Below are 13,621 nucleotides of genomic sequence, written 5' to 3'. Positions count from 1 at the left end.
TGGAAACCGGCTATAATATATATTGCTACTGCTTGAATTCATAATTTACAGATTTAGTACCTTTAACGGATTTTAAAACAATATATCTTATTTTTGTTTATAATTAGTGACCGCTGTACTACACATACCTCGTAAATCTTCCGTTTCAATGGTAAGGCCCGCGATGTGATTGGCGATGACACTATCGCAGTTTCATCCAATCAGTCGTCGATATCCAAGCCGCCGCATTGCAACACTTCTAAAAAATTAGGAAAAGCGGCATCCAAGCGTTGCTCCATGTGATTGCGTAGCGAATCCACCAACAGGAAGTCCAACGGAAGGAAGGAACTTTCCTGAGCCAAGGAGCAGCGCAAGTAAGACACAGGCAAAAGGGTCAAAAGAGCGGAGGCAAATTGTCCAGGAAATACAACGACAACTTGCAAAGACTATAAGCAATGTCTTCGGCCAGAGACCTTATCAAAGTCGACATAGTAAGTAAAACATGGGCTTTATTTGGATGGTAACAACATAGTTTTACTTATCGATGACAAGGAATGGGGCATGGAGCGCCTGGTGCGAGCTCAGCAAGTGGTGGAGCTGCGGCCCTATGACATCGAGTCCTGGAGTGTCATGATCCGCGAGGCCCAAACGCGGCCAATCCACGAAGTACGCAGCCTTTACGAGTCGCTAGTTAATGTGTTCCCGACAACCGCTCGGTACTGGAAGCTATACATTGAGATGGAGATGCGCTGCCGGTACTACGAACGCGTAGAGAAACTTTTCCAACGCTGCCTAGTCAAGATTTTAAACATCGACCTATGGAAGCTCTATCTTACCTACGTGAAGGAAACCAAGTCGGGTCTAAGCACTCACAAGTAACTGTTCTACCTTATTTAACATAATTTGAAATCTTAGAAACTATTATAATTTTTGTCAAAACTTGCAATGCAGCGAAAGAATAATTTTTTTTTGTTTAAAGCATATTGGTTTTTTCGATGCACAACATGTTTTTAATTCTGACACGCTTATTCTATTGGACTTAACTCTGTTCTCAGAGAAAAAATGGCCCAGGCTTATGATTTTGCACTGGAGAAAATCGGCATGGATCTACACTCGTTCAGCATCTGGCAGGATTACATATACTTTCTGCGGGGCGTTGAAGCAGTGGGCAACTATGCTGAGAACCAGAAGATCACAGCAGTGCGCCGCGTATATCAAAAGGCGGTAGTCACACCTATCGTGGGCATCGAGCAGTTGTGGAAGGACTATATCGCATTCGAGCAAAACATAAACCCTATTATATCAGAGAAGATGAGTCTGGAGCGATCTAAGTGAGTGTTACACGCAGCGTTTGCTAAATGTTCTTTCTAAATTCCCACTTTAAACCAGGGATTACATGAACGCCCGCCGTGTTGCCAAAGAGTTGGAATACCACACAAAGGGTCTCAATCGCAACCTGCCAGCCGTCCCGCCCACACTCACAAAGGAGGAGGTGAAGCAAGTGGAGCTGTGGAAGCGCTTTATCACGTATGAGAAGTCTAATCCGTTGCGCACTGAAGATACGGCCCTAGTCACCCGTCGCGTCATGTTCGCCACAGAGCAATGTTTGCTGGTGCTCACCCACCACCCGGCAGTGTGGCACCAGGCTTCCCAATTCCTGGACACCAGTGCTCGCGTGCTCACCGAGAAAGGCGTGCGTACTAGTGTTGAAAACATTTCACCTATTCTCTGCGTTACTGTAGTGAATCAAATAGAGCGGGTTATGCCCTTTGCTTGGTGGTGGGCAAAGGTCAAAACCAAAAACGAATCAAATATAGTCTCTTGTTTGCTGAGAAGTGTCGCCCCTCGGGTAAGGGAGCACGCAGTGGCACAACACAGATGCCTTTCCGTGGCTTGCCCCGTTGCCCCTGGCCAGGCCGCACGCGTTTTACTCTTTATAACTAAGTCGAACTTTGTGTATTTACATGTTTAATTCCTTATTAAAACGTTGCAGGACGTCCAGGCGGCCAAGATTTTTGCGGACGAGTGCGCTAATATACTGGAGCGGTCTATAAACGGCGTGCTAAACCGAAATGCGTTGCTATATTTTGCCTATGCGGACTTTGAAGAAGGACGGCTAAAGTACGAGAAGGTGCACTCCATGTACAACAAGCTGTTACAGTTGCCAGACATTGATCCCACATTGGTAGGAACACACATATTGAATATGTTTCATCAAATATTTGATACCATTGAAATGGAATACTCCAGGTCTATGTTCAGTACATGAAGTTCGCCCGTCGTGCTGAGGGGATCAAGTCGGCCCGTAGCATTTTTAAGAAAGCTCGAGAGGACGTAAGGTCGCGCTATCACATTTTCGTGGCCGCTGCTTTGATGGAGTACTATTGCTCAAAGGACAAAGAAATTGCGTTCCGCATCTTCGAGCTGGGATTGAAGCGTTTTGGTGGCAGTCCAGAGTATGTGATGTGCTACATTGACTACCTGTCCCATCTAAACGAGGACAATAATACGCGCGTCCTGTTTGAACGGGTACTTAGTTCAGGTGGTTTGTCGCCGCACAAGAGTGTTGAGGTCTGGAATCGCTTCCTCGAGTTCGAGTCTAATATTGGGGATCTCTCCAGCATCGTTAAGGTCGAACGTCGCCGTAGTGCCGTTTTCGAGAACGTACGTCTTTTACTACTTTTTTTTATAAATATCTTATAATAATTTTTGTCTAAAGCTTAAAGAGTATGAGGGCAAGGAGACCGCCCAGCTGGTTGACCGCTACAAATTTCTGGACCTTTACCCCTGCACCAGCACCGAGCTCAAGTCAATAGGATATGCTGAGGTGCGTAACCGCCGAATTTACTTATTTATAAAAACATAAACAAACAAAACAAGCTAGCATCCATAACCGCGAAATAATTGGAATTTCTTGTTATACTACAACAAACGATAACATGTGATCGTGTAGTAATCGCCATAACAGTTGAATGTCTGAAGACATTTCTTGAAAATTGATTACATTCATTAAAATGTTTCCAATTTGAGACAGTTTGTAGGAACTCATTTGAAATGAAAGAGCACGACTATTTTATTTTATTTTATATGTGCGAACAAGAAAGGGATAGCCGAACTTTTTTACAATACTTTTTATAGGATCTTGTTTGGTCTATGCAAGTACGATTTTACCTATAAATCGCTCTGTCAGTATAGTGCTCTTTTTTGTTGGCACATGCTTCACAAAATGTTTACCTTTACTTACTTTTCTCGTTTCGATCACCTTCGTTCTTGCAGAATGTGGGCATTATACTGAACAAGGTGGGTGGTGGAGCTCAAAGCCAGAACACCGGAGAGGTCGAGACAGATAGCGAGGCAACGCCACCGCTGCCACGTCCAGATTTCTCCCAGATGATTCCATTTAAGCCGCGTCCATGTGCTCATCCTGGTGCCCATCCACTTGCAGGTGGTGTATTTCCGCAACCGCCAGCTCTGGCCGCTTTGTGCGCCACCCTGCCTCCACCGAACTCCTTCCGTGGACCGTTCGTTAGCGTAGAGCTACTATTCGATATCTTCATGCGTCTCAATCTTCCGGACTGTGAGTGTACCTGATTGAAATTCCCTTCAATTTACTTTGAACAATTATCTTACTTAGCCGCACCGCAACCGAATGGAGACAACGAATTGTCGCCTAAGATCTTCGATCTGGCTAAGTCGGTTCACTGGATCGTGGACACAAGCACGTATACGGGGGTGCAGCACAGTGTTACGGCCATTCCACCGCGCCGGCGACGACTGCTGCCTGGAGGCGATGATAGTGACGACGAGCTGCAGACCGCTGTGCCGCCCTCCCACGATATATATCGCCTGCGGCAGCTAAAGCGTTTCGCCAAGTCTAATTAAGGAACGTTAAAAAACATATTTTCACTTTTTTCTTTCAATTTATGTATTTACAAGAAATCCAATAAAGCAAACCACATTAATTAGGTTTCGTTTTGTTGGAAGGTGCTTCGGAATTTGCGTTCATGCCTTTGGCATCATTGTCCATTGTGGTACTTTCAAATTTTCCTTTAAGAAATCAACTGCGTGTTCGGTTACCAACTTCTTCTCTTCATTTAGCCCTTCTTTTATGCGTTTTCCCATCTCCTGGTTTTTAGCATTACCCAATTTTTTCACTTCACAGTTGCTCTGCACATGGATTTGGTGACCTACTACATTCTCAAAAATCTTTCTACGAACAGCACACACATAAGGTTCGATGTGCTTGTGCAGGCACTCCATTTCCGTGTAGTGTTCGAACCCGGATATAAATTCGGGTTCGAACACTTTCCCTCCACCACACTTTGCAGATAGCTTATCTTTTCCAGTCGATATCGCTTGCGCAGCGGTTGCAACCGTCGCTGGATAACCACGGGCGACAGGCTAATCCCCGAAAGTCGTGATGCCATCTGGAGACCCAGGAGAGCGTCACATCGAACCCGTTTGTGTGCATTGTGCCATAGGACCGGATATTGTTCGTAAAGCTGTAGTAGACGGCTGTTCTTTCGGGCATAGTGACGATGCCGTTTTTATAAAGATTGCTGCTTGCACAGGAAGCTCAATTGTTCAAAGTGCGTAAACTTGGTAATATCATCCAATTCACAGTCCGCCTCCTAGCGCTTCCTTTGCTTGGGAAATCTTTGACACAGCGTCGAGACGCGTATCCGAACTTCCGTCACGCCGAAGCTTCGGCAGCAATAAGTACTCCAGGCATTCGTTATCCTACTCCAGGAGTCGCGGCACAGCTCCATGTTGAGGAATGCGACTGGTTCCAGAGACGATGCTCCGAGCAGTACAAATCGATCAGGCGGTGTATATGGTGGGTCGTTAGACGTTGGCCCTCTAAAACGGGTGATACCTCCTGGGGAAGAAGATTGAATTGCGATAAGAATAAGTTTAATCTTCATTTTATAACTGTGATATTCAACGCAGTGACGAAGGCGACTACTTTATGCACAGGGAGAAATATTCAAAAGTGAGGAAGCCAATAGTCATATACCAAAGGTATCAAAAACTAATACGGTAAAATTATTTTTCGCCACAAATCATCACATGTTTTTACATTCCTATAAAGGTAATATTTTGGGAAGCACTTGAACCTGCATTGTAGAATCTGGAACTGGTTTGGGCTTTTTAGCTTCTGTTCTAAATTTTCTGGCGTGCTGCAATCATTTTTGATAGGTTCTTCTGGTCCACCGCAACGAATAAAAATTCTCCAGGATCACGCAAATACTCCGAGTCCTCAACAAATTTAATTGCTGCACAAGCTGATGGTTAAGTTCATTATCCTCGCCATTTGAGCGCTGCTCAGCTAGCACATCATGCATGAGGTCATCCTCAGGATTGGCTCCGTCATTGCTATCAGCTTCAGGCGCCTGCCAGTCGGAGTGCCACACGTCCATGTGATCCGATTCGTCATTCGGAGAAAGCGCATAAGGGACGCTCCCCGCACAATGATCATTCAATGCCATACAGCTCCCCGGCGCAATACCAAGTGTAAATCCTGCCACACTGTCTCCGCATCTCATCGATTCCTATCCGCGGGAGAGTGCAACCTAAAACCAGAAGAGGAAAGGATAGTGTTATTGGTGATTACCCTTTCAATTGTAAGTTCTAGGTTTGGAGACAAGATGAAAAGTTGATAGATGTATTTTTGTTGTAAAAGTTGTATTTTTTATGAATCAATTTCGTGATTGAAAAATCATATTTTGGATGAAATACGAATCTTATACAAATTTGAATTGAATTTGTTTTAATATGTACAAATAATCTTTAAAAGAAAGAAAAACCTCTAACATATCTAGAACTTTCAGCAGCACTAAACACACTAAAAGCTAACACACCTGGACTGGACAGAATCAGCTATACTATGATATAAACCCTGGACAAAAGAAAACAAAAGATAGAATTATAAACCTCCAAAATAAATAACATTCTAAACAAATATATGCCCCAGGCATACAAAAACACTCTAATAATACAAATTGCAAAATCAGACGAACGGACTATCCCACTGAACTCGTGCTTATCAAAAATTCTGGATACAATTATAGCTTAAAGACTGTTTGTATTTGTATTAAACGAGAAACTAATCTTGTTGTGGATTTAACTGGTTTCAAGGAAGGGAAATCGGCCACAGACAGTCTACTTCTAATAGACCACCTATTAGCTATCTTGAGCTATATCCAGGAGAAACCATACATCCATAATATAACTAGATTTCGAATAAAGACACAAGAATAATAATATTCTAGTAGATACGAGAATAATAATATTCTAGTCTCTTTGGATGCACTCTATCCTAGAGCAACTAGTAGCTTGGAAAACTGGACGTAAAATAACAAACTACATCAAAAGTTACATGACTAATAGAAAAAATCTTATGCACATCAACTCCGACCTTTTAGTCATTCTCTTCACAATAGCCTATTAAATTACGCATCACTCGACAACTTTACCATCATAATAAAATCTAAAAACAAAAAATTAATTAACCTTAACTTTAAACCTATTCTCTCTACAATACTCGACTGGGCTGTATATGATATTCTGGGGCACTGCTCCTCTCACCAACAAAATGCAAATGCTGTTTACTATCTGAGAGCATGCAAATACAGAACGTTACATCGCTAATAATACTACGAATACACTTTATTAACAGAAATAGATGGAAAACACCCAATTTCATTTTTCTGGGATATCGTAGATATTGAGGAATAAAAGGAGAAAATATTTTAAAATTGTTCAAAAGTGTGGGCGTGACCGGTTTGGCGGTTTTAGGGCGTTAGAGTGAGCATGGTAAAAAGTTGTTGGCAAATCAATAGACATTTAAAAGACTAATTAAATTATGAAAACATATACAAGAATTTTTCAATAATGTGGGCGTGGCAGTTTTTAGGGCGTTAGAGTGGGCGTGGGAAAAAGTTATAATTTCCTTTTGCAAATCTATAAAAATTTACAAGACAAATAAAAATATGAAAAAATATCAACAAATTTTTCAAAAGTGTGGGTGGGGCAGTTCCTTTAGGTTTGTTGGGGCTTGAATGGGTGTGGCAAAAACAATTTTTTTGGAAATCGATAAAAAATTTATAAGGCTAATCAAAAAACTTTTTGCAACGCCCATTCTAACGCCTTTAAGCCTCCAAATCGGTCACGCCCATACTTGGGAACATTTTTTAAATCTTTACTCATTGTATTCCCCAATATCTATAGATATTCCAGAAAAATGATGAAACTTCGCGTTCTCATTAGCTGAATAATGGGTATGTGATAGTCGGGAATTCGATTATAGCATTCTGTTTTGTTTTAACGTTAGTTCAGCATTTAATTTTTAACTTAACGTATTACTACAACTTCCTTGTTCCCTTCTCACTGACACGACTAAATTAACTCTGATAGTAATACAAAAAGTTTACATATGATGTATGATGTATGTACGTACGTATGTATACTTTCTTCTTTATGTCTGTTACATTGCAGCCTTTTTATAAATTAAATATGCATGTATGCTTTTTTTTGACGATCGGACGAAGCCTAATGCAAAACAAAACTAGAAAGAAGCGATTTGCATTAACTTTTTCTTTTCTGAAACTCTTTTTACTCTGCCTGCACACTGATTGACAAGACAAAAGGTGAAAATATATCGCCCATACCTAAATACATATGTAGATATGTAAGTACACACATATATACATATGTATGTATATTGTGTAGCTACTCGTTTTCCACGCAAGAGCGACAATAAGTTCTATTCACAAAGACTTGTGAGTATTAATTAATTAATCCCTTAATCCCCGTCCGCAGAAGGCAGGCCTAGGAAGAAACCCATACGCGATTTGTGGCTGCTCACCTGTAGACACTTGACGTAGTCACCTCCCAGGGGTGGTTTCACTTTTTAAGCTGCCCGAAATTGGACAGAACGTCGGCAAGTGCAGCGCAAGATGTTATCCCCCCAGCGTACAAACCAGCGACTGCGGTTGCGCAGCGTGAATTGGACTCAGTCGACTGGAGTTATTCAGGTTGTAAAAATGGAAATGCGAAAATAAAGAAGCAACTGCAAGAGCAGTGGAAACAAGCTGGCTTGAAATGGCGCATAAAAATAACAGTCACACATATGAACATGTATACATGCATTGGCATCTCGTTCAAGCCCTTCTTCGGTAATCCACGACCATCTTAGTCTCGATTCCATAATCGTACATATGTACATATTCATGTATATTTCACATTTTACATATGAATGCACAAATGTGTATTGTGGGAGGGTATAATTTAAAAAGTGCCTCTCTTGTTTTATTTAAATTTTTCAATAACAAGTACTCAATACTTTTGCTTTTAGATTGTATTTAAATATTTTTCGGTATCGTTATAAATTCATACATATATTAATTTATATACATAACTGCAAATTCAAAAAAATCGATTATATAGTAATCAAAGCACATTAAATCAATGCTTAACAATAATCAAAACACTACAAATTTAATTCAGTAGTATGCAGTAACTTATTTAAAACAATATCTACATAATGCTTGTGTTCTAACTACATCAGCCGGTTGACCCTTTCAGGAGTAAGAGAGAACGCCGCATTCTGATACCACGACTATTATATATTTCTCACTCAGATAATGAAAATGCGAGAATGATGGAGTTAGTTAAGTTTAAGTTTTTAATTAATCGATATATCGATAAGAGATTTTTTAAATGCTATAAAAGTATTTTGGTTTTTTGAGTGTCCTATTGAGGAAACCAATGTATTTTAAGGATTTACCCAAAGTTTCGCATGTTATGTACATGCGTTCTATCGCTTGTGAATATAATTGCTAATCAATGTTTTTTTATGGAGCATTGAAATTTAGTTGACAACAATTGCAAGAAGTAGCTTAGTTATATAACAAGGTGCAATTACTATTCTGATATTATTTAGCACGCATTTAATTTGTTGTAATATATATTTCGTCACAAAATTCCATTTATTTAGCAATAATTTTTCAAGCTGCATATGGCTCCGTTGGCATAAAATTAAAAGCTTTTTATGATTTCATATAACGGTGTATGCTGTAAAGTGTACACTTTAAATTAACGCGCGATATTTAGAATTTCACGAAATATCTAATATCTGTTCTTTACCATCAAGGCGATAGTTGCGTTTAAGTTAGACATCGAAGAAGGATGATGATTAATCGATACTATCGAAAGTGCCCATTCGGCCGATAGCTAAACAAAAACAAAAAAAAATAAAAACATAAACATAAACAAACAACAGCACAAGGAGCTAGTCAAACACAACAACGCAATGGGTTTTCCGCGCATCCTCAGCAAGAACAACAAGATCTACACCAAGCTTGGCGAGTTCTGTTTGTCGGGGGATAGCTTCTGGATTGTTTGTCACACGTGCCAAGAGGAGCTTCAGACACAGGATCAGTTCTGGAAGCACATACAGGATGAGCATAATTTCCTGCACGGGGTGGCAAAGGTATGCTTTGTGTGTTTTTTTTTGGCGGAGGGCTTATAAACCTCGGTCTATTTGCACAGGAACACAGTCGTACATCCAGCTACTGCCTAACGGATGTGGAGGCTGCGGCGGCAGCAGCAACGCCAGGAAGCAGCTCCCAGCAAGGCGCGACAGCGATCAGTGTGCCACTGGCCCTTTACACCTGCTCAACCAAGTACTCAGAGGAGGAACAACGGGAGGTGGAACTGCACGAACAGCAGGTTCAAGTACAACAGCAGGTGCAACAACAAGTGCAACAACAGCAAGCGCAGCAGCAACAACAACAACAGTCTCAGCAGCACGGGCACCAGCAGCACCAGGTTCAACAACAACATGCCCACCAGCAGCTCCAACAGCAGCGGGATGTTGCCAAGGAGCTGGCTGAACTCCATGCCAATGCGGTAGCTGCCGCTGCAGCCGCTGCAACTGTGGTATCCACAGGCGAGGGAACTACACGTAGCAACAGCGCCATCGACATTAAGATAGAGCCCAGCAGTCTGACACTTACACCCGAAATGCAGGCTGCTGCTGCAGCTGGTGGGACCATTTACCATCTGCCACAGCTAGTTCCACCACCTGTACCGCCTCCACCGCCAGCGTCCGGATTTGTTAGCGTCAGCGCCAGTACCAGCACCTCCACGGTCAGCACCACGCCCCCTAATGCTCTACAGCAGCAGCAGCAACTAAACATGTCTGTCGTTCCTTCGGCCGCCGCTATGCTAGCCGCCAGTCAGGAACAGCTGCCTAAGGACTCTAACAGCACGACGGCCAGCGCCGGGAGTGCTGTGTCTTCAGATGACGGAGAACGGTGGTACGTCTGCGATTACGAGACTTGTGGTTTGAAGTTTAAGTATAAGTCTAGAATGGAGCTGCATCGTGTAGTTCACAGCAAGGAGCGGCGGTTCAATTGCGAACTGTGCAGTGCCTCCTTCAAGCAGTCGTGCAACCTATCAACGCACCGAAAAAAAAAGCACGCACTGAGAGGCATCAAAAGCGAGATATTGCCGCAGCGCTTTTAGGCTATAGACTAAACAGACCCAGCTCAACGATTCCCCAATTAATCACATAGCATCTCTAAAAAACCCTGTTTGAAAATGTTGATTTAGGTTCAAGAAAATTGCTTGCTTGCCACAAAAAACGTTCATTGTGCAAGGAGCAAGGAGATTTGTTGAATTGGTAAGGTGTGCACAAAAATATTGTACATTTTGTCTCTTGCATAATGTCTTTGGTTTTGCTAAGACTCAATAAAGTTATAGACTTTATATTGAGTAAATTAAATAATTCTGACTGTAAATTGAAATTTAGCACTTCGTCAACATTGTGGCAGGCAAGTGACATACATATATATATATATATATATATATATATATATATATATCGTATATATCGTGTATATGTATATATATATATGATCTACAAATGAATACACATATATTGTATATAATTATATAATATAAATATATATAACATGTATTCATAATTAATATATAAATATACAAATATATAATGTAGGCTTAGGTTGTCTTGTAAATGTAATGTAAATGTTTAAGCGGGGTTATGTTAACCCCCCGTTATCTTTTACGCTCTAAGTGTACATGCAATCACTTAAACATACATAGGCATATGTGTATGTAAAGGAGACCAAAATTTTCGGGACGGAATTAAGCCCAACCAAAAAATATGTTGGTGTCCAGACCGTTGTTAGTTTTGTTTTAGAGTAAATTGGTTCACAATGTGTTAAAACCGATCAGTCGCCCTTGTGTAAGTCTTTTACTTTAAGTTTAAATGGATTCTAAGGACAGTGAGATTTCTGGGACATTTCTAGTGGTTGCTGAAATTGTGTCAGTTACAGTTACAGGTTAGACCTGTTATTTTGTCTAGGTACACAATATATATATGAACATATATGGCCATATATACAGCTGCGAAAAATTAAATAGCACTTGCCCAATCAAGGTTTGAATAATTCCCAATTTGACGGTTTTAAAAGAGCTAAAATACCCTTTTAGAAAGGTTAAATCATGCACTTATTAGAAAATAAAAAAATATTACAATTAAGTTCTTAACTTAATTAACTACTTCATAAAAAATGCTTAAATTTTTTATTTTAAACAACTGTTCAACGTTTTGGCACGGATTCATCCAGGTCCTGGCACGATTTTAGGGATATTTTGGTCCCGGACTTCTTAAATACTGTCCAAAGTTTTTCATTGTTTGTTGGTCGAGAAGCTACAACTGCCTTTTTAATATTCGCAGAAGATTATCGATGGGAGTGCAGCCTACTCCAAAATAGGAACATACATATTTATTTTGGAACTAATCCTTGGCTGGTGTGCTTGGGGTCATATTCTTGTTGGAAGACCCACTTTAGCGGCATATCGCATTCGGCAAAGAGTAGAGTATCCAATGTATTTGCCCTACGCAATAGTACGAGAAACGAGCCCATCCCATTACACTGGGTCCTCCGCGTTTAAGTGTTTCCGACCATATGAAGTATATATATTCTTGTTCAGGATCAATGGCAGAGTCGATCTGGCCATGTCCGTCATAGTTTTGTCAATCTTGTAAACAAAACACTTTTTACGACGTCCACTTTAATGCCCTAAAACCGCCGAAAACTGCCACGACCACATTTTTGAAAAATTGTTTGATATTTTTTCATAATTTTATTAGTCACAATTCTTTATTGAACAATTCTTACATTTTTTCTCATTTTATTCCCCAATATCTATAGATATCCCAGAAAAATTATGAAATTTCGCGTTTGCATTCACACTAACTGAACAAATGGTATCTGTTAGTCGGGGAACTCGACTATAGCATTTTCTCTTGTTTGCCTTTTATTCGGTGTTTTTAGGGAGCCGTACGTACGATCAAGATCCATTGCCCACAAAAATAACAAGCTTAATCACATCTGACCATAAAATGTTCCATTTTCAATGTTCAATTTTTCGCATGGCACATTGAAATGTTCATTTGGAAACGTAATACGCTTTCTTTCCTTGGACTTCAGGCTTTTAAACCATGTTCCCTGAGACAGTTCGAAAACTGTTTGTGCTATTGCGGATATGCTGAGCTCCCTTTTCAGTTCCATAGCATCTTTAAATAGTTTTTTTTTTTAATATTTTAGTAAGACGACTTACATTTTTACGGTATTAGGGGGACAAAGCGATTTTTTATTAGTTTTCACAGTCACAAACACATATAACAAACCACACTGAATAAAACTCATTTTGCAGAATGAAAAAAAAAAAAAGAAAACGATGTGGTTCAAACAAAGACACTAGAACAACTAGTTAACTATAACTAGTAACTAGTTATTCTAGTGTCTTCGGTTCAAAAGATATATAAATATTTGTATCAAGGGAAAAACTTATTAGTGCAGACAAATTGTTTTTGTGCGTGCAACAGTTGATTTCTTTGTTTATTTGTTTTTGGTATGCAGAAATAACAATTGGTCAATAATAAATGCAATTTAAAATTGTTACTCTTAAATTATTTAAAAAATAATTTTTATTTTGTTATAATTTAATATTTTATTGGTGATTATTTTCACTTATACTATCACAAAATACACTTCTTATGAACTATCTTTAATTTGAAACTGTTCACGATCTTGTCCCGATTCAGACTGATCTTCTAAATCTTAATCCTGATCCAATCAACCTCGGCCTCGGTTTTCTTTAGAATTTAGAAGAATTCTTGAACTTTCAAATATGTTTAGGATAAATAATATGTTTATACTGAAATTATTTCACAACATTGTGAAATTAAAATTTGCTGACTGGTGTTTACTTTAAGTTTTGTTATTTATCGGGTAGCTGGCGACAAAAACGGACAAAAGAAATGCAGCTGAAATTTATTAACTGGGGCAAAATGCTATATTTACGGGTTGGATAATTGAGATGCTGCTGAGATTGGAGTTTAAAATTTGTTCTTCTAAAATGAAGCGCCCGCTTCATTATGTATTTCGGTTAAATGCTCTCTTAATTCTGTTAAAAATTCATTCTCAGTATTTGGTGTTTCTAGTTCTGGCCGTTTTTGTTTGGTTACAAATATAATATATCTGAATTTTATTATTAATGTAGTAATCAAATACAAAATGATTAAAATTAATAATATAAATGAAAT

The 13,621-nt window shown here is 39.7% G+C and overlaps 2 protein-coding genes and 2 long non-coding RNA genes across 8 annotated transcripts; 3 read left to right on the top strand and 1 right to left on the bottom strand.

Moving 5' to 3' along the window:
• Positions 1-99: 99 nt before the first annotated feature.
• Positions 100-3,941, top strand: LOC117148907 (protein suppressor of forked). Of its 3 annotated transcripts, none has more exons than XM_033316615.1 (9): positions 101-470; positions 532-854; positions 1,035-1,310; positions 1,369-1,672; positions 1,973-2,164; positions 2,230-2,643; positions 2,699-2,806; positions 3,256-3,556; positions 3,614-3,941. In XM_033316615.1, the coding sequence occupies exons 1-9, from the start codon at positions 435-437 to the stop codon at positions 3,859-3,861; spliced, it is 2,202 nt and encodes a 733-aa protein (XP_033172506.1). In that variant the 5' UTR covers positions 101-434; the 3' UTR covers positions 3,862-3,941. The 3 variants fall into 3 exon arrangements, with proteins under 3 accessions (XP_033172507.1, XP_033172506.1, XP_033172508.1); XM_033316617.1 differs by having other exon boundaries at positions 125-470; positions 1,369-1,768; XM_033316616.1 differs by lacking the exon at positions 532-854 and having other exon boundaries at positions 100-470.
• On the bottom strand, positions 3,908-12,648 carry LOC117148920. Of its 3 annotated transcripts, none has more exons than XR_004459949.1 (3): positions 12,634-12,648; positions 5,097-5,552; positions 3,908-4,858 (listed from the first exon to the last, which is right to left on the bottom strand). It is a non-coding gene; the product is annotated as an uncharacterized LOC117148920 (long non-coding RNA). The 3 variants fall into 3 exon arrangements; XR_004459947.1 differs by lacking the exon at positions 12,634-12,648 and adding an exon at positions 7,439-7,560; XR_004459948.1 differs by lacking the exon at positions 12,634-12,648 and adding an exon at positions 6,493-6,509.
• LOC117148923 lies at positions 7,604-8,031 on the top strand. The gene is made up of 2 exons (XR_004459953.1): positions 7,604-7,669; positions 7,801-8,031. It is a non-coding gene; the product is annotated as an uncharacterized LOC117148923 (long non-coding RNA).
• On the top strand, positions 9,180-10,752 carry LOC117148914 (AT-rich binding protein). The gene is made up of 2 exons (XM_033316633.1): positions 9,180-9,472; positions 9,532-10,752. The coding sequence occupies exons 1-2, from the start codon at positions 9,293-9,295 to the stop codon at positions 10,507-10,509; spliced, it is 1,158 nt and encodes a 385-aa protein (XP_033172524.1). The 5' UTR covers positions 9,180-9,292; the 3' UTR covers positions 10,510-10,752.
• Positions 12,649-13,621: the final 973 nt, after the last annotated feature.

This window comes from Drosophila mauritiana, chromosome X (assembly GCF_004382145.1).
Source record: "Drosophila mauritiana strain mau12 chromosome X, ASM438214v1, whole genome shotgun sequence".
In the NCBI taxonomy this organism is placed as follows: domain Eukaryota; kingdom Metazoa; phylum Arthropoda; class Insecta; order Diptera; family Drosophilidae; genus Drosophila; species Drosophila mauritiana.
This window is presented reverse-complemented; position numbering and strand designations above follow the sequence as displayed.